Below are 19,858 nucleotides of genomic sequence, written 5' to 3'. Positions count from 1 at the left end.
TTGGTTTATAAAACTGTCTCTTTCCAGCCACACAAAAAAAAAAAAAAAAAAATGAGAATGAAAATTTAAAGGACATAATTTCTTATTAAGTAATATTATTATATTATATTATATTTTTTCATGCAGTAAAACAGTGGAGGACAAATAGTGCAGAACCATGCATTTCTACTGGTGTTGATATTGACTGGGACATTATCCCATAGTCTTTTCTACTCCATACTTCATAGCCTTTGCAAGAAGCTCCAGTCAAATTTCTCCCAGGAAGTGCCTTGGCCAAGTCAGATATCTTTGCAGATATTACTGTCTTCTTTGAGTTGAGGTTGAAGAAAGCTAGATATATTTCTCCTGAGGCCCAATGAATTCTTGTTACATTGAATGTACCAATATCTATACAAAAGAATAATAAAACAAAAAAAAAAACAAAAAAACAAAAAAAAAAAAAAATGAAGAAAGATTTCATACTAAGAGAGATTAGTATGGACTGTGGTCAATGTAATAGCAAGGAAACTGTCTGAAGCAATGGCTTTGAGGATTCATTCATTGTCTTTTACTAAGAAAATCAAACACTTTGCTAGATGAACATTAGATGGATAAAGATTGAAGAGGACCATTGTAGTGGATATTTGTTATTTTGACCAATAAATTACTTGCTGTATTTCTGATTTGCTCATAATTGTCCTAGTTGTAGCTAGGCTGTTCATGTAAAGTTTGAAAATGACAGAAAATTTTTGTGAGCCTTTTTTCTGTGATAAGTATTACTTATTTTTTTTTTTCCCATGTAGATGAATGAAGGGCAGGGTTTAGAAACAAACCTTTTAGTCCAGTTGCAATCCAAGATCGAACACCAGTGGAAATGGCTTTCTTAGCTGCGTGCATGATCAAGATCTTGTGAGTTATTAAATCAGTCTATCTATACAAAGGCACAAACTTTAAAATTTTTCACCTCTAAGAGAATTCAATGTGGCGCATTGGCTGGAATAACTATTTGTCAGGGTTCCATTTGGATTAAATTCCCATATCTGTTTGTATAAAATAAATATATCAGATTCCATTTTCATTCATCAAAGGTTAAGAAAACAAGAAAAGTACTGAAAAAATTTGTGAACCAAAACGTGTAAGAAAGAAAAATTAGAAAAGGTAAAACAATGACAATTTGTATGACTTTTGTTTAAAATATAAATGTTAATCGATTTGAGATTGATTTGAGATTGTAAGCAAGGCTTGTAACAACTCTATTGTATCTTTATCTTCCCCAAAAACAGATCAGACAAAATAAATGTAGGTTTTCAAAAGTATGGATCGCTTTCTCCTTTTGCAATAATGCATATGGTTGTTTATAGATTAAAAAAAATAGGATTAAAAGGATACCTGGTTAGCATCCTGTTGGCAAGGTGAAAATGAACCTCTCCTGTACTCTTTGGAAGTGATCTTTTTCTTGGGAGAAGCATGCAGGCAAAACTTGCTTCCATCAGTTGCTAATAAATGGAATTTCCCTTGGTATTTCTGTTGGTAACCTATATCTTCATCTCTACATCAGCAGTGAAATCAGAATTATCATATTAGCATCAATGCGGGCAACTGAAACAGACATTTTTTATGAAATATATGAAGAGATAAAGCACAATTACGATGCTACACGAGATTTCCTCTTGTATAGGCAAAAAGGTGTTTGATGTTTGTTTTCTAATTTTTCTCTCCAGCAGATCTGCTCGAGATCTTGATCAAGAGCTTCAATAGACCAGCCAATTGCTTTCACATCTTCACAGCTAGTAAGACCTAGAACATGTGTTTTTGGAGATCTCCCATCTGTCACATGCCTCCCTGATTGCAAGGTAGAAACCTGGTCTTCGTTCTTCAAACTTTTTGAACCGGTAACATAAGGAAACTGAAAATTCACAAAAACAAGAATTCTTACATCTGTTTGTGAGGCACTCTTTTTCAGGTTTGAAAATATTTGATGATGGACTTGCCTCCTTATTATTTGAGCTAAAAGAATTTATCTCCAGCAGCGTAGGAATAGTGATGAGACCATAAGTAGCATAATCAAGGTTTCTCACATCTCCTCCAAACATGAGAGGAGACTTGGCCATAGACCACAAAGTTATCTGCAAAGACAATTGTTAGATCGTAAATGAGCCTTCAGTCAATTGAGAAGAATATAAAAATGAAACTCACTTATATTTTTCTATATATACCTGAGTTCTTTTCTCATCTAAAGTAAGTTTACATCTTCTGTGCGGACCTTCATTTGAACCTAATATCATTAAAACATAAAAGTTAAGTCTACATAGTTGTAGCACTATGAAACCTAAACAGTTCAAACTGATCATCTTTTAGGAGCTTTTGCTGTATCTACTAAACAATTCAACCTTCTAAACATTCATCATGATTAATTAGAAAGCTATTGACAAGAATTTGCACACAATGTGCAACAGCGCAGTTGAGTTCATTGATTGATATGGTCTATCACTCTTACCTACCCACTAAAAGTGTAAGGATCAAAATAGTCATCAACATATTAAAGGGGAAAGAGATGCCAAGTCTTTGAACCTGGATCAGTAAGCCATCCCAATGGTAGCATATCTAAGTCAGGCCATGACTTCCCCAGCAATCCTGTTGCCCCCACCATATTGGCGGTGGAAAAATCCCTGATGAAGAATTGAGTAGAATTAATCAAGCATTAACAACTAAGTTCTATGTCTCTCTCACTCCCTCTTCCAGATAAAAGAAAGAACAAGAAATAGAAATTGGGGATAAATTTAAACATCAAAACTATTAAGGTTTGAATAATGAATAAACAAACCTGGTAATATCAAAATGGGATACAACGTCACCCCATGTATCCCAATCGTCAGCAGTTATACGGTACATGTTGACTAGTCCATTGACCTTCTTAGCCATGGCAGGTGTAACACTGGTTCCAGGAGAAAGAGAATATACTATGGGGCGGTCAAGTTCCTTCAGAACCTGGTTAAGGGTATAAAAATTATTAAGTCCAAGCAGCAAAATTGAGGATAGAAACATTGTTGGTATTACCAGAAAGAGAGAAAAAGAGAGGGGAAGAGGAAGACAGGAAGAGAAATAGAAATAAAGAAATGCATGGAAGAGAACCTCTGAAACAAAGGTTACTTCATCCAAGTCCAAGTCATCACCAAACACGCAGTCATGTTTCACTGGAAGGAAAAATAGAAGTAAATAACAACATTAGCATGGATAAATTACAGATGTGGCTGCCAATATCAGGCAGGCGAATAATAACTATGCACAGTTTATACTAACACAGATCGAATCCTATCATTGTACCCTGTGCAGCTCAATAGTGCTTTGAGACACAAATGCAGTTGACTTAAATGTTATGAAGAGAAAAAATCAGCACACAAGACAAATAACTGATTACCATACTACCACAAGTCCTGTACCAGTTGCAACAGATTAAGCAGAGAAACTTAAACTAACAAAAGATCAAATTACCAAAATCAACTCCCCACTCGGCATACTGTACATAAAGTGACTTTAGAAAGGCCCTTCCAGCCCCTAACTTGGTATTCACACTCATAAAACCATTTTGCATCCATGCACAGGCCCTTTCCTTGATCCCTATATCCTTCGCAGTCCACTTTCTTCCAGACTCTTCATAAGCAGCTCCCTGATAAGACACAAAAGTGCGATCTCAAGCATTGAGAGTCCTTCAGCCGAAAGGGCTATGAGTTATCACATACACAGTTCATTTCTTTCTACAATAAATGGATATAAGTTGTGTTTGCTAGTGATTCTTTGCAACAGTTAAATTACAAAGAAAAATGCATGCATACTCTTGAAATGAGTAATGGTGGATTTGGGATAAAGACATAGCTAAATTTAGTTGTTATATTATGATAGGAATGGGGACAAATACCGTGGTGACATCCAAGATAGGGGTGTTAGCATTCACTGCCTGAGTACTTATTCCTCTCATAACATGAATACCAAACTTCAAACCCAGGCTATGTACTGTCTTTGCTACTTCACCGAACCCTTTTCCATTTTTGGACGAAGGCCACCTATCTGGATCAGGGATCATTCTCCCCCATTTATCAATTACATCGAATCCAAGAGAATCGGTATAAGCACCTGGAACCTTTCTTCTATACCAAAGGAAGTCCACCACCACATACTGCATTGCATACAAGGTATACACATTCAGTTTCATTTCTAATGATTCTCACACTAAGTCAATGAAAAATAAAAAAGAATTTGAATGACTTGATCCGCCATATTTACACCTCATATCCATAAAGACGAAGCCGGCGAGATATGATTTCAGCATTTTGCAAAAACTCTTGTTCAGAAATGGTCCAGCAAAAAGAATCATAGGAGTTCCAACCTCTGGGTGGAAAGCTAGCATGTTCTTCTCCTTTATTCCGTGAAAATGTTTCCGATGATACCCTGAAATTGATAAACCAGGTTTTCCAATACATCATTATTAGCTTGATGAAGGTTGAAAAGTTTTACTAGGTCTGATGGGCTTTTTAAAAAAAAAAAAAGCAATAGTAGAGCATAAAACTCTAACCAGAGCTCAAATGGGGTAAAAAATCCCTGAAAGCAAAAAGGCACATTTCATAGACAACAACAACAACAACAATAATAATAATAATAATGCTTTCTTGGTAGATTACACTTGAATGTAATTTATGGGCTATGAAATGGTTCATCATCGTTTCAATAATTAAAACAAAAAATTAAGTAACAAAGATACAAACTTTACTTAAAAATCGTCAATTTTAGACAAAATTAAGTACAGAGAAATAATCAATTAACAGAAACTCAGGCATAGGAAGATGATGAAGATGCTGAAGATAAAGGGAAACGATGTAAAAGAATGAAGCAGAGAACAAATGAAGTAAGAACCTGTGGATGAGAAGGGCAAGGAGGATACAGAGAGAGCTGCTAAAGAGGACCTGCATGGTTTAGAAGCAGAGGATCGCAGCTACTGAGAAGCTGAAACTGATCAAGCTTTGAGCTTTTTGTTAGCTTCGGTTTATAAGGACGAACAGGAATAGTAGACCAGCAACAACCCATCAATTTCAACGATGACCATTCTTTGTGGTAATTGATAATTATGCTAATGTCGTCACTACTTCCCAGTATTATCAACAACCGCAACAAAAATTTATTTCTTATCTTTTTTAAGTTATTTTTCTTTTAAATTAAAAATTAAAATGTTAATCAATGATGAATGTGTTAAAAGGATGAATAGAGAAATAATATTAAGTGCACAAATTTTGTTTACCAGCTTATTTACTGGGATAAATGTGGTAGTTTTATTTGGTTATCAATCAACATTTTTGTTTCATTTCTTAAAATTAAAATTCAATACAGTTCTAGGAAAAGATGTTACATCATTTATTCTTTATTTTAATTTCATTTTACTTTATTAAGTTAAAAATTTAAACATCTCTTCAGTATTCTGTTTCATTATTAAATTTTCTTATTTTGGATTTCCTTAACTCTTTTAAATTAAAAAAACTATAGTATTTATGTTACATAATTAATTTTTGTTTAAATTTCTTTAAACGTTTTTAAGTTTTAAAAAAAAAAACTACATAAGGAAAAGACAATTTATTGTAATTTTCTTATTTACCAAAAAAAATTTTATTATATTTTTATTACATGTCAATTTTTATTTAAATTTCTTTTATATTTTCTTTGATTAGAAACCTATATAGGAAAAAAAATAAAAATTCCCGAACCTTATTATACTATTACTATTTTTTATTTTATTTTATTTTTGCTAACATATTATAGTATCACTATTTTGCTCCATCAGCGCTAGTAATGAATAACATTTTTGGTAAATATTTGGGATACAGGTGTTTGTGTAGTGTGTGGATAAATAAACAATATATTGCCAATTAAATTGCTATCAGTTCCATTTGATAACAAATGGTATTCTCTTTTAAAATGAAATTGAAGTTTTTTATTTCTATTTTTTTATTTTTATATTCATGTCGCAGCAATCTGCAAACCCATCAAGTTTGATTCCATGGCCATATCTACGATTTGATTTGTTTGATTTCATATCGTTAATAACCAATTAAAAAAAGGGGGGAATAACAATCAAACAAAAAAGACAAAATAAAACGACTCGATGGCTTTCCAAGGCATGAATGTGAAAATATTACACTTTCCACTCAGCAGAAAACCATGAAAAGACCAAATATTTTAGGGAAAAAAAATTTAAAAAAAAAAAAAGAAGGAAATTTTGTAAGCTATAATTCTCTGACAATCACCATGGGCTTCAAAAACCAAAGAAAGAAATAGCTTTTTTCCCTGACCTCTCATAAATACTGGCTCTAAATCTCTATCATCACCCAGTCTTCATTCCTTTGAATGATTCAATCTTGTATATCACTAGCAATTCTTTCACATTTGACCTGTAATTTACACAGTTTGGATGATACACAAAAAAATTTCTTGTTCTTTAGACAACTACAAAAAGATTTAAAAAAAAAAAAAAAATTAGATATTGAGACTATGAGTGCCGAGTTTCTCTGGAAAGAAGATAGAACAAAATGGGTTATAAAATGAGAGCCCCGACATGAAACTATCAAATTCTTGCTCTGCTGCCAGCAGTTGTCATCCACATATTCCCACATTAACACTGCATTAGCCAGCCAATCCTTGCTGATTTCTTTAGTTTTCTTCTGGCTAAAACTTTCGTTTCCCAAATATGATGTCCGAGTTCGTGGAGGAAATGCCCTCACAACATAAATCTCTGGTACTTTCAGTTAGATATCCTTTGTTCAGGCTTTGCACATGCAAGGAGTCAGAGGGTTCTCCCACAAGTCATAGTTAGGAAACGTCTCTTCTGGCAATCCTGTCCGTGTCTGGTGTGTGACTATTACGTCCTCCACAAAGGTGGCCCATCCCATGTATGGGTCCCCGAAAGACTTGGACATAAGACCCTTGTCTGGTTTTATCGATTTAAGTTGGTGACCCATATACCGACGCGCTCCAATTATCAGCTTGGCAAAGTTGCCTCCATGGGTCATCACAAAAACATCAGATTTCAAGCAAACCAAGAAGTCAAGTGCTGCCAAGCTAGTGACATGCTTCCTGAATTTATCCAACTCTTCTTTAGTTGCCAGCTCCTCCTTTGTAACCTGTTAGGTACAGTTAAAAAATGAAGATAAACAACTGAAGTAAAGAAACTTATGAAATGATGAAAAGCATATAATGATTAGAACATATAATTTGACAAGACATCAAAATTTACAAAATCACTACCAAGATTAAGAAACTAAAAAGCTAAAAATGAATAAGAAGGCTTTACCAGAAAAGGGAACATGTTCCTGAGAGGAGCCATCCTGTTCTGCCCACCATAGACCTGTCCAGAAGCAACATAAATTTGAGTTTCCTTGGGATATCCCATTGCCCGGAGAATCACAGCCACTTCCCCAGGCTCAAGTGGGCATCGTCCTTCCTTTCGCTTCTGCAGGGCCAATTGCCATAGATGGGAACCGTTCTGCATATATGAAATCACCACAAAGAGTTATAAGCAATGCTATTCGAAGTGTTACTTGGAATAGGAAAATAACAGAGAAGATTTTGGGTTACCTTGTACCGTCGAGGCCATTCTTTTTTTCTGTATTCTGCCATTTTAGCTTTCTCATCTCTTGTCCCCACAAAATCACAGAAAGAAAGGCCAACCATCCCTTTCTCAAACCTTAGATGAAGGGCCCTGTAACATAAAGTTTGTTAGTTAAGTTGGTTTTAATTTAATAAAATGCTGAACAAGGTTTCTCAAATGCCACTGTTATATACATATAAGGATTTGAGCTTCCAGTTCGATTTCTCATCCTTGATGCCAACAAATCAGCCATCTGCTCTATCTCAGGAAGAAATTTCAGAGCATGATAGTTAACCCTACACCTTAACCTGTTTATCTCTGGAGGAACATTGTCATACCTGAATATGAGAAGACATGTTATGTCAGTCAAAGGTGAACTTCTTTTGATGAAATCACAATATTTAGGCACTGCAACACGCATATGATAAATCCCATTTCTAGTTCTTTTAACTTTGATTTATCTATTGGTAAAATCTGTGTTGAAAAGCATAATGGGGTACAATCCATGTAGTAAAAGAAAACAATTCTAAAAGCACAAAGAGACAACAAAATCTAGGAAAGTATGACTTACCCAAGCCGGTCAACGAAAGGCTTTAGGGCCATTATCTTTTTCTCCTTGACTCGAGGCAGAACATTATCAATGTAAAACTGCGCTGGTGCATACTTTGGAATGTTTTTAACAGTCCGTCTGAAGACGAATGAAATTATCCATGAGTCAGTGCTTGTTACCACCACATAATAAGCACAACAACATTTCAAATTCTAGTACTCTATCGAAACAAATAATAGGGTTGACCCATTTTTTTTTTCATTCACACACCAAAAACAACTTTTCTTTTTAGTCCATTGAATACAAAAATTATGAGTACTTTCCTGGATACGAAATTTGAAAATCATTTTCACACTACAAAATAGTGACATTTTGTTCCATCTGTGACATAGGTCATGCACATTCAATAGTTATTATTTCACGACTTTAGGGATATAATGACTTTTTTTATTTTTATGTTGGCAACAAATCAAGCAATGCCCCTGCAATTATCCTGATATGTGTTTAAATAATCATTATTCTTTTCATTTAAAACCATGAAACAAGTGAAAGAACCTAACCTTATACTTGAAAATAGCTCTGATTTGTCTGTAAACCAATCTGGAATATCTCGAACAATTCGCACATCATCCTTCAGGTAATCAATAAAATGATCTACATCGAAGATGTCTTCGAATTTCCTGTAAACAAATTTGTACTTGTAAAACGCAAGCTTTGGATTTACTGTAATAACATGCTAATGAAAGTAGCACAAAAGTTTATGAATTCTATTGACAATAACACCTCCTGCCAAGTTCAGGACTGCACTTTACCTTCTATAAAACTAGAAAATTTCAGGACTGATAGTGTAATAGAAACAATAAACATGCCAATAAGATTACTCCTTCTATATACTTTGTGTATATCTGACTCATACAGACATCATTATAAATTTTTTATAATAACATATTTGTACTTGTGAAACGCAAGCTTTGGATTTACTGTAATAACATGCTAATGAAAGTAGCACAAAAGTTTATGAATTCTATTGACAATAACACCTCCTGCCAAGTTCAGGACTGCTCTTTACCTTCTATAAAACTAGAAAATTTCAGGACTGATAGTGTAATAGAAACAATAAACATGCCAATAAGATTACTCCTTCTATATACTTTGTGTATATCTGACTCATACAGACATCATTATAAACTTTTTATAATAACATAGGTGGATATCTCACGTTTGGTCTTTCCAAATTTGATCCTGCTTCAACACTGGCAAAATAAGGGTGGCATTCATTATTTTGGCAACAGCTACTGCATTGCATATCTGCACACAAAAATATGCATAATTTAGCAGCAAACAGGTAAATGGCTTATCGTAAAAGAATTACAAAATAAGAACAGAACAAAAAGAAACACCATATCAGATCTAGAAAATTGAAATAACACCATGGCTTGGAACCAATTGGCCCTGGAAACAAAAAAAAACCTTTTGTTTGTTAATAATGTTTTCTATGCTAAAATTCACCAATAGAAAGCTAAAATGCTAAATGCTGATACTTCATAATAGACACTAAATACCTAATTCATACTTTAGTTCCTAAATAAATAATTTATAATGCTTGATTGTTCTGCATTTAAAAATGATGATCTTTTGATGCTTTTTTTTTTTTTTTTTTTTTAATCATGACGTAGCAGTTTTGATTCTCTTACTCAAGAGAAGCAAGTCAAAAGTTTCTGCATAATGAAAGTGGAGGACCTCTTATACAATTACACGTACTCCAAGCAAACAAGTGGTCATCTTCCACTTAGACCTCGTTTAAATGGTATAACATATTCAATTGTGACCCTAGTAAAGTTCTCAAAACAAACGTATCAAAGTAACACCAAATAACAAAGTTATGTTTGTGAATAGAAAGCCTTAAGCAAATTACTTGTAAATGCACAGAAAAAGAATAAAGGAAATGAGAATTATGTCAATAATATTACAGTTGAACATAATAGACCATACCGCAATTCGTTGTTGATTCAGACCTCCCTCAGCATGAATGAATATATAGCCACTAGTTTCATTTTCAGGAGGTAGATCTGCACGGTGCATTAATCCATACAAAGGACATGAAAAATTCCATATGATGCGAAATTGTAGAAACTACAACAACTTTATAAATATCTATGCATTTATCTTATAACAAAACCTTCTTTACCTGAAATTCCACCGTCACGGCGTTCCGCACATGGTTTCCAAGACGTGGTTGCAGAATAAGGATTCTCCCAGAGTGAAGGAGCTTCCTTTACCTAAAAAGAGGAAGAACCATGTACATTAATGGAAGAGAAGATCAAGACATATGAACAACAATCGAAACAAGATTCTTAAAACAACTTACATCTGGGCAGTGAAGAACAATGCCATCTTTCCTACACAAGTATGGGGCATTCTGTAATTAAGTTAAAAAAAAATAAAAACACAAACAGTTAGAACTATTGCAAATTGGTAATGCCATTTGAAAATGTTTGAAGAAGATCTATACCAAACATGATAGCATAACTAGAAAAAAGGCTTCAAGTTATATTCCAATCCTAACTATCAAACTCCAATTAAAGCGAAATTAAATATACAATTATTCGTCTAAATCCAAACTAGAACGCCACCTACTCCTCACAATGAATTAATACAAAATCGGGGAAAAAAAAAAAAGTCAAAGAGAGTGGAGAATTCACCAATCGTTTGACGATGGAGAAAATCGAGATCAAACCGACAAGAACGACGAAAATGAGTAAGAAGAGTGGGATCCTGGAGCTGTGATAGGAAACCCTAGAATCATCACTGAGGAAAGGGCAGAGAGATTGGAAATGAGACCAGAATGAACGGTCACGATCCTTGTGGACGTGTCGACCGCGACTATCGTCGTCGTCGTTTTCGTTGGGCTGCGTATCGGGAATGAAAGGCGAAGCGTCCTCGTCGCGCTTCATCGGAGACGAAGAGGCTCGGGCTCCGATCGAGCTCGAGTGCCTCAGCTCAGCCATGGCTCGCTTTGGACTGTAAGCCAGATTTTGCGGGTATTTTTATTTATTTATTTGTTTATTTATTTATTTTTATTTGTTTTTATTTTCGTGTTTTAGAGCTGAGAAAGTTGTGCAGAGTCCATGTGAGTTCAGTTCAGAATCAGATCGAGCTTTTTCTGCAAGTTTAAAAGGCTCGATGTGTAATTAACTTGATTCACTGGTGGCATTCTTGTCATTATGGTAATTGAATAGATAAGGAGATCGTGATCAACATTCAGCTCAGAGAAGAAGAAACGGCACCTTGTCAGACAGTTTGACGAAAGCGACTTAAACGGCACGTCGTTGTAATCCCAATAGACGAGAAAAGAAACAAGATAGAATGTTCATGTCCCCAACTCCAAGCATCCCTGGCCCCACCACAGGATTACACGTCCTTTGGAAGGCGAACGGCTCTGATCTAATTTTAGTCGATTGGAATTTGGAATAGAGAGGTTGGGTTACAGAAGATTTTTTTCCCACCCTCTTTGTAAGTAAATTACTCAGAACGGTTCCGTTCTGTAGTTCTATTCCTCGGTCTTCTTTCTCTCCGAGTCGCCTCACTCTGCGACACAGTGTGAAACAAGCCCCAAAAACGAAAACCCTAGGAAATGAACTCAATCGCGAGACACTCAACGAGTCTGTTGAAGCGGCCGAGTCAGATAGTTGAATCGCTGAGTTTTGGGAATCAGCATCAGCTTCAGCAATGGAGAGGGATACGAGTGAAGGTGCTGAACGGGAATTTGGAGTCGGCGCTGACATTCATGCAGCGGAAGATGCAGTCTAGTGGAATGGAGAGGCTGATAAAGCGCGAGCAGACCCACCATATCAAGAACTCCGAGAAGCGCATCTTGGCCCGCAAGAATCTGGAGCGCAAGATTCGATCCCAGGAACTCGCTCGCAAGCTCCAGGCCATCCTCCTCAAGAAAGTCAGGTAATTCTGGAAGATTTCCTTTTTTTTAATTTTATTTATTTATTTTTTTGTTCATGTATTTTTGTTCAATTTCAAAGCTTTGTTGTTGAAACTGTGTGTGCCTTATTGATTATTGATAGTAAATAGAAATTGGTGGAAATTTATATTATATGTGAAATAGAGTTTAATTTGCTGCTATTAAGAAACTTCCACTCAGTTCTTTGCCAGTGTGGGTGATATGTGAAATGTGTTTAGATTGTAAATAAGGTCTTATAATATGAGATTCAAATTAAATTCCATTTGGGTGGTGGTGAAGATGGGATTCATGACATGTTGATGTTTAAAAGAGTTCAGATGAATTTCTTGTCTGCAAAGTTTACAGATTGGGAAAGTACATTGCTTAATTAATCAAGGTCAGGTTATTGGGGCATCAAAATTAGTAATGTTAACTTGGCTCGCTGCACTTGAATTTTTATGGTTAATACCGAGTTTATAATGGAAATTTGGTGCCTGCTTCAAGAAGTTTTACACATTTTATTAGTTCTTTGAAGGGTTATATGAAATTCAATCTCTAATTAGCTGGTTCGTCCTTTTGATAATTGTAGTATCTGGATGTTGATTGTTCATCTTTCATTGTTGTTTGAGAGACTTGGCAAAGTTGGTCTTATTTGCTTCTAACTTTTTTTTTTTTTTTTTTTTTGGGGGGGGGGGGTAAATTATTTGCCTCACAATGAGCGGGTCTTACATTTGTGAACAAGGAGAAGAAAATCTTGGTTTTAGGGTACCATCTCTTTATTGCGTTACATTGGTGCTTGTGCCCCCACAAGTAGTTGATTTTATCTATTTCATAGTTTCCTCTTAAAGACTTTTCTTTCCTTTGTTTTTGTTTTTAACTTTTGTTTTGGGAACTTTTCCCTCCTGGTTCTGGATGCCTTTTTAGTTCACATATTTTATGTGTGTTCTCCTTTTATGTCATGCTTACATGTACTGGTTTCTTCATTGGAATGTTGCAGGGGGGGTCTATGAAAGGAGAGCTCCTGATGGTGGTTTCTTAGTGGAAAACATTGGCCAGGTGTTATCTTTTATCTTTTGGGAATATCATGGTGTTGATATGTGGGGTTAGTTTGACCTGTTCTTCTGCGATTTGAACTTCCTCCATAAATTTTATGTAGACCAAACCCATTGATTGAGTTGTACCCTTCTTTAAAATTTTTGATAAAATATGTGACCGTTTGAAAGATTGTCACTCTACTTGTATTGTTGTTGTCATTAAATGGCACATGGATGACAGGTTATTTGTACCAGGCTCTGCAACATTGACTGTTAGTTTTGAAAAGCGTAAAAATGTACAAGATTTTGCGATGATTGAGTGGGATTAATTCTATGAGGTTAATTTCATCTGCGGTGCTGAAGTTTGGGTTAATTGCAAAATTTTTCTTAAGGTTTTACGAAATTCGTTTGTATTGTAATTTTCTATCAAGTTTGCGAATAAAGGATAAGTGAGTAATTGCACATTTTAACGCAAAAATACAGTCTATCATATTGGAAATCTCATAATAGAATTAAATGTTTTAAAAATAAATTTTCTCTCTCTTTTTGTTCGGTTCTCCCCTAAAATGATTATTGCAAGATTATGTTGTTGTTGTTATTATATTTCCTCTCAGACAGGATCTTCTTCCTCTAAGATGTTCTAATGGCACACATTCTTAAGCTTACCGTTTTAATTCTTCATCATTTGTGCTTTCTTCCCTTACCTAAATCCCATTCACCTTAACAATTTCTTTTGGACAACATTCAGCTTTCCAATTTGAAAAGGCTAGTTTGACGGTATGGAAAAAAAGGGGAAAAAAAAAAAAAAAGTAATAATAATCTCTTCTTTGTGATAAAACTGTGCTGGAGAGTATAAGAGTTTTTTGAAGAAGTGGTTTATAATTGTGCTGGTTATGGAACACTATAAGTCTACTATCAAATTCAAGTCTGGTTGTGATTGACCTGGATTTTTCAGGGGTCTTCCTGAATGTAGAAATTGTTCTGTGAGTTTTCAATGCTCTCTCATTTATTATATTTTCCTTGTTGAATGAAAATGTTTGCTTTCAATTGTTGTTATGTTATGAGATGCTTGATTTTTTGTTGTAAAGTTAACAAACATTAAAAATAACAAACTTCTAGCTGGACCCAGATGGGGGAAGTGAAAAGAGATAACTTCTGCAGCTTGTGATGGGCACTTAGGCCATGTTTTTAAAGGGGAAGTGGCTCAAGACTCCAAGAGATAAACGCCAGCCACTGTCTCGACAGCGTTTCCGTCAAGTTTATTCCGGGGAATGTTTCACTTTGAAGCCGCAATATGGCAGACTGAACATAACCAAAGATCTAGCTCCTTGTGTAAAATTATTATTATCATTTTCATAATATATATATATATATATATATATATATATATTTTTAACTTTTTTATTATATTGCTTACCAACCTATTTTATTAATTGTGTTATTGAAGTGAGTTTTTCTTCTTCCCCCCTACAATATTGAAAGTTAGGTAAACTCTTCTTTATGATATATGTAATATATTTTTTCCTTTTTTTTTTTTTTAATCCTGTATAAATTAAAGTATATAGGTTATACATGAAATTAGAAAACTTTTTTCATTATATAATTTTTCATGGTGTTTTGGATATACTTTGAAATTAGAAAACTTTTTTCATTATATAATTTTTCATGGTGTTTTGTTGTTGTTGATTTTTCATTCTTGATTACTTATATATTTTTTCAAAAAAGATATTGTTAAAAAAAATGAATACTTTAAATAATAATAACATTATTATTATTATTATTATTTGTAAAGAAATAATACTAGTTAAATATAGGGAAATTTTTTGATGTGCTTTGAATAAATAATTAGGTTGTTTTCAATTCTAAATATAAATTAAGGGCATAAATGTTATGAGAAATGTTAGATGCATTGCAGAAAATACTTTGTACAGTTTCATAACTTTTAAATTTTCATAATATCCTTATTGGCTATGGTACCACATCCCTTTAGTTTTATATCTCCCTATCGTAGACTCACCTATTCACTTCAGATAACAGTGGACGTGTAGGGTGAGGAAGAAAGAGTAAAAAAAAATTAAAAAAAAAAAATATATATATATATATATATATATAAACAAGGATATTTTGATCATTTAAAATTTTCTAGGACTGTTTGGAGTTTATTTTACATTGAAAAAAAATTCTCAAATGCTATTTCAGTAAAAAAATAAACAAATAAAAAGCATGATGGTAATTGAAATTGTCATATAGAAGAGAGAAATTTAAATCACAAACGAATATATTCATTTTGTAAAACCTGAGAGATTAATTTTATAATTAGCCCAAATCGCGGATGGAATTAACGTATTTCATAATTGAATTTTCAGTGCTTGGTGAAGTGTTGTTTTCTATGCAAATATGCTTGCAGTATACTCTATTTTCCATCTTGGGTAACAGAAACCTGCAAATTTCAAGAGCTTTTCCTTAATTTGCTTTGACTCTCGTGACAACATTACTATCATGGATTATAAAATGTGAACAAACAGGACTACAAAAAAATACGACATGTTGTGGCGTTTGTTTACTAGCATTAAAAACAAATGCCTTAAAGACTGATTATTTGTGGCACTTTTTAAATGTGCCTACACAACACTTCTCAAATTTGTCATAAAAAAATATTGCATTTTGTGTTTATGTCTTTTTCCCTTCCTTGTAATTCACGGTCCACAGACCAACCACCATTTACGTGACTTTTCTCTTCACCATTTTCACAACAAATTTGCTAGAAATGTGTCTCTCCAACTTCTCTGATTTCTGAATAAACTCACTCAAAGTTGGATCCAGTCAAGCGTTGGAAAGTAGCAGGTACATAATTTTCCTAAACACAAGCTCATGTTTACTTCTTCTTCTTCTTTTTTTAATGTGGTTTATACCCAGATTTCTTCTTCTTCTTTTTTAATGTGGTTTATACCCAGATTTCACTAAACAGCTTTGGTGGTAAGTGTTCAATCTTTATTATTATTATTATTAAAATAGTTATTTTTTCAGTTTTTGAGCATCTCAAAATATTGGGATTTTATTTTGTTTTTGTAATTGGTTTGTGCTTTCTCTTTTGAGCAGCTTAGGTTTGTCAATGTATTTAGAGAAAAATAATTACATCATTAACCTTGAGAAAAATAATTTTATGGTATTATAACTAATTCTTTCTATCATTTGTTTATTTATTTTTTTGCAGTCTTATTGTACCATTTTTGCAAGCAAATGAACTAGTAGTAGTAGTTTTGCTAGATATTTGTCTTCTTCAATTGTGAATTTTGATTTTTTAATTTAATCGATGTGGATGGACACATAAATGGTGGAATGGAGATTACATTTATTTTTATTTTCTTTTATTTGGTAAATGTGGAATGCAGATTACTTGAACCGGCAGCATGCAACTACATTTTTTTCAAAAAATGTTTTATGCATATATATAACAAGTTTATGTTTCCATATGAGATTTGAGCTTTCTGTTATGTTGTGATATGTAAGAGAAAAAAGACACAGGAACCATAGGCAAAAGCAAAAGAGAGCGCACAGAAAAAGAAAAAAGTTGAGGCATGGAAGAATACAAATCAACAATTGGAAGCTCTCTTCTGGTGCCCACTGTTCAAGAACTGGGGAAAGACCCCATGGTCAGCGTTCCCTCCAAATATCTGCTTCCTGATCAAGACCCAGTTCTCATTTCTGATGAGCAATTTTGCTTTCCTCATCAAATCCCAACCATCGATTTGGACAGTCTGATTTCTGAAGACTCAAAAACTGCTTCTCTTGAGTTGGAAAAGCTCCACTTGGCATGCAACGATTGGGGTTTCTTCCAGGTTATTATAAGCCCTTCTTCTTCGTCTTCTTCTTCTTCTTCTTCTAGTAGGTTGTCACAGAACATTTTGTTCATACATCTATGTCCGGTTACAAGTATTTGACACCAAATATCTTTGTCTAGTTATCACAATTTTTTATAATTTATCCGGATTATAAATTGTGACCAAACACTCATGCAGTGTGAACCAAAAAAATCACAGCAAAAATGTTCTAATTTTTGTATTCATTTTCAGTTTAAAAATCATTTTTTTATTAAAGTAGACAAGCACGAATGGCGTCCTAATTATCAAACACATGATGTTGATGAGCCACTTCTACAAGTATAAGGGTCGCACAAATAATAAAGTAATGAATAAATATCGTTTACTTGAAGATTGATGTTCAAAAATTTTGCTAAGTACTAAAATTATTGATCAATTTTTTTTATTTAGGCATCCAATTTGACTAAAAACTAATGTGAATGTAAATTAAAACTAATATTAATATTAAACTAAAGTAGAAGGACAAGAAATCAAGATAAACAATTCACACAAGTAATGGAAATATATTATGATATAAAGCTTTAGGATATTGATTTCCCTCTTATTCTTCGCATAATTGAACTTACTTTGGGTGATTAGTTTTGGATTTCTATCCTTATTTCTAACCAAAAGGTTTCTAATTACATCCAATTTCCTATCCCTAGTAAAATTAGAATCTATGAATAATTAGTGGAAATTTTAAAATCCCTTTCTAAATTAACCTAAAAAGGCATGCATTAATTCCCTTTTTTAGGTTACCACTTCCTAATTAAGCTTTCCAACTCTAATTAAAATATGGGTTGTGTAATTTTGGTGACAAATCCATTAAATAACCCTTTTCCAAGGAAAAATTTATACATCTATCCAATAACCAATTGATTTCCAATCTAATTAGGCATATTAAAACATTAAATCCAACAAATACAATCCAAATAAAATTGCACAATAATAATCAACCCATCATTCAATTACAATCTAAATAAAAGTTCCATCAATACCCTAGATAATAAATCTAGCAATCCATGTCCAAAATATAAACCAAATGCAAAATAGAATATATATTCATCATTAAACACATGTCAAACACAATATATATATAAATACAATTTAGAGAGTGATAAAAGATAGAGAAAACTCAAAGGAGGAGGAATCTTGTACAGGAATCTCTTCAATCTTCAATCTTCTTCCAACGTCAATAAAGTCAAAATTAGAAATTAAGGCATAAAAAGTCAACATTTTGAAAATCTTCAATAATGAATGGTATGTTTGACTTGGTTTAGCGATGGTAAACTTTCTTCCTCTCCAAGGTGATCTCCAAAGCTTTAAAAACCATGAAAATTACTCTTAATTTTATTTTAAAGCTCACCTACACAAGTACACGAAAACATATCAAAATAACTATAAATGCTTGAATTTTCCACAAATAATTAAGCTATGGAAGATTAAATAAGTGAGCTAAAAGTCACTTATCAGATGTTCAGTTGGTAAACCATGGAGTAAGCTCTTCCTTCGTGGAGAAAATAAAGACAGAGATTCAAGGCTTCTTCAACCTTCCAATTGAAGAGAAGCAAAAGTTTTGGCAAACCCCAAGAGAAGTAGAAGGATATGGTCAAGCTTTTGTAGTTTCTTAGGAACAAAAGCTTGACTGGAATGACATCTTCTTCTTAGTTACTCTTCCAGTCCATACGAGAAAGCCCCACTTGTTTCCCAAACTTCCAACTCCTTTCAAGTTAATTCTTCTTCTTTCTCTTTGTCTATGAAGATGTTTGTTTTAAATTTTAATAATAACAATAATAAAAGTAATATTATCATTATTATGCAGAGAAACCTCAAACACTTATTCATAGGAACTAAAAGATCTAGCAATGGGAATTCTTGAACAAATGGAAAAGGCTCTAAAAGTGAAAACCAAGGAACGTACGGATTTGTTTGAAGGTGGTCATCAGGCAATGAGGATGAACTATTACCCTCCATGTCCTCAACCAGAGCAAGTTATTGGCCTTACCCCTCATTCTAATACTGGAGGCCTCACCATCCTCCTTCAAGTTAGTGAAGTTGAAGGTCTTCAAATTGAGAAAGATGGCATCTGGATTCCGGTTAAGCCCCTGCCAAACTCCTTCATTGTCAATGTTGGAGATGTCATAGAGGTAAAGAAAATCATTATATATATGTTGATTCTATTCCATTACTGAATGCTCTCTACAATACAATGCATTGTTATTTTTGTTTGTTTGTTCACATTTTGATTACTTGTCTCATGCAGATTATAACAAATGGTGCATATCGTAGCATCGAGCACCGTGCAATTATAAACTCTAAGAAAGAAAGATTGTCAATTGCCACATTTTATAGTCCCAGCTTTGATCATGAAATAGATCCTGCATTTAGCTTGGTCACTAACCAATCACCTCAAAAGTATAGTTGGATTGGAGTCCAAGAATTCTTTAGAGGTCTATTTGCACATGCACTTGATAGAAAGTCCTATCTTGATTCCTTGAAATTATGACATGGTGATGAATATTAGAATCTTAGTGCTTGTATAAATGCAAAGAAAACACCATGTTTTGGTTAGTATTTTCTGATTACTTACATAAAATGGAGTTCAAGTAGGAAAGTGACCAAAAAATTTGCTAGTGTCATATAGTTTGGGAGAGAGGTCTAACTGTTTTGATGTGAATGTCTTCAATTTTGGATTGACATTGTTATAAGAAAGTTTACTATTCCCTTGTATGTAACTCTTGCTGCTCCAAATTGATCCGAGCATTAATTCCCGAGTTTTAACCAGATTGTCTTAAGGATTTGATGCAAAGTTTGATCAATGACACAGCAAACAGAGAGAACATAGTGTGTTAG

The 19,858-nt window shown here is 33.7% G+C and overlaps 3 protein-coding genes and 1 pseudogene across 5 annotated transcripts; 2 read left to right on the top strand and 2 right to left on the bottom strand.

Moving 5' to 3' along the window:
• Positions 1-58: 58 nt before the first annotated feature.
• On the bottom strand, positions 59-5,124 carry LOC125418745 (uncharacterized). 3 transcript variants are annotated; one of them, XM_016039053.4, is made up of 14 exons: positions 4,888-5,124; positions 4,263-4,425; positions 3,896-4,153; positions 3,472-3,646; positions 3,112-3,173; positions 2,804-2,967; positions 2,551-2,648; positions 2,196-2,254; positions 1,916-2,105; positions 1,629-1,821; positions 1,369-1,528; positions 944-1,019; positions 813-866; positions 59-387 (listed from the first exon to the last, which is right to left on the bottom strand). In XM_016039053.4, exons 1-14 carry the CDS (start codon positions 4,941-4,943, stop codon positions 119-121), a joined length of 1,977 nt encoding a protein of 658 aa, XP_015894539.3. In that variant the 5' UTR covers positions 4,944-5,124; the 3' UTR covers positions 59-118. The 3 variants fall into 3 exon arrangements, with proteins under 3 accessions (XP_015894539.3, XP_015894537.3, XP_015894540.3); XM_016039051.4 differs by having other exon boundaries at positions 1,629-1,885; positions 1,971-2,105; positions 4,888-5,121; XM_016039054.4 differs by having other exon boundaries at positions 59-345; positions 1,629-1,885; positions 1,971-2,105; positions 4,888-5,118.
• A 1,236-nt stretch (positions 5,125-6,360) lies between these two features.
• LOC107428519 (protein PECTIC ARABINOGALACTAN SYNTHESIS-RELATED) lies at positions 6,361-11,350 on the bottom strand. The gene is made up of 11 exons (XM_016039065.4): positions 10,862-11,350; positions 10,528-10,578; positions 10,348-10,438; positions 10,152-10,228; positions 9,379-9,467; positions 8,720-8,839; positions 8,181-8,297; positions 7,804-7,947; positions 7,597-7,720; positions 7,313-7,504; positions 6,361-7,142 (listed from the first exon to the last, which is right to left on the bottom strand). Exons 1-11 carry the CDS (start codon positions 11,165-11,167, stop codon positions 6,783-6,785), a joined length of 1,671 nt encoding a protein of 556 aa, XP_015894551.1. The 5' UTR covers positions 11,168-11,350; the 3' UTR covers positions 6,361-6,782.
• A 332-nt stretch (positions 11,351-11,682) lies between these two features.
• Positions 11,683-13,396, top strand: LOC107428472 (uncharacterized). Its single transcript, XM_016039006.4, has 2 exons — positions 11,683-12,116; positions 13,109-13,396. Exons 1-2 carry the CDS (start codon positions 11,794-11,796, stop codon positions 13,119-13,121), a joined length of 336 nt encoding a protein of 111 aa, XP_015894492.1. The 5' UTR covers positions 11,683-11,793; the 3' UTR covers positions 13,122-13,396.
• A 1,814-nt stretch (positions 13,397-15,210) lies between these two features.
• On the top strand, positions 15,211-19,511 carry LOC107428495 (protein SRG1-like; annotated as a pseudogene).
• The last annotated feature ends 347 nt before the right edge of the window (positions 19,512-19,858 follow it).

Source organism: Ziziphus jujuba, chromosome 12, assembly GCF_031755915.1.
Source record: "Ziziphus jujuba cultivar Dongzao chromosome 12, ASM3175591v1".
NCBI classification, from domain to species: domain Eukaryota; kingdom Viridiplantae; phylum Streptophyta; class Magnoliopsida; order Rosales; family Rhamnaceae; genus Ziziphus; species Ziziphus jujuba.
The sequence above is the reverse complement of the archived record's forward strand: the minus strand, read 5'-3'. Positions and strand labels throughout refer to the sequence as shown.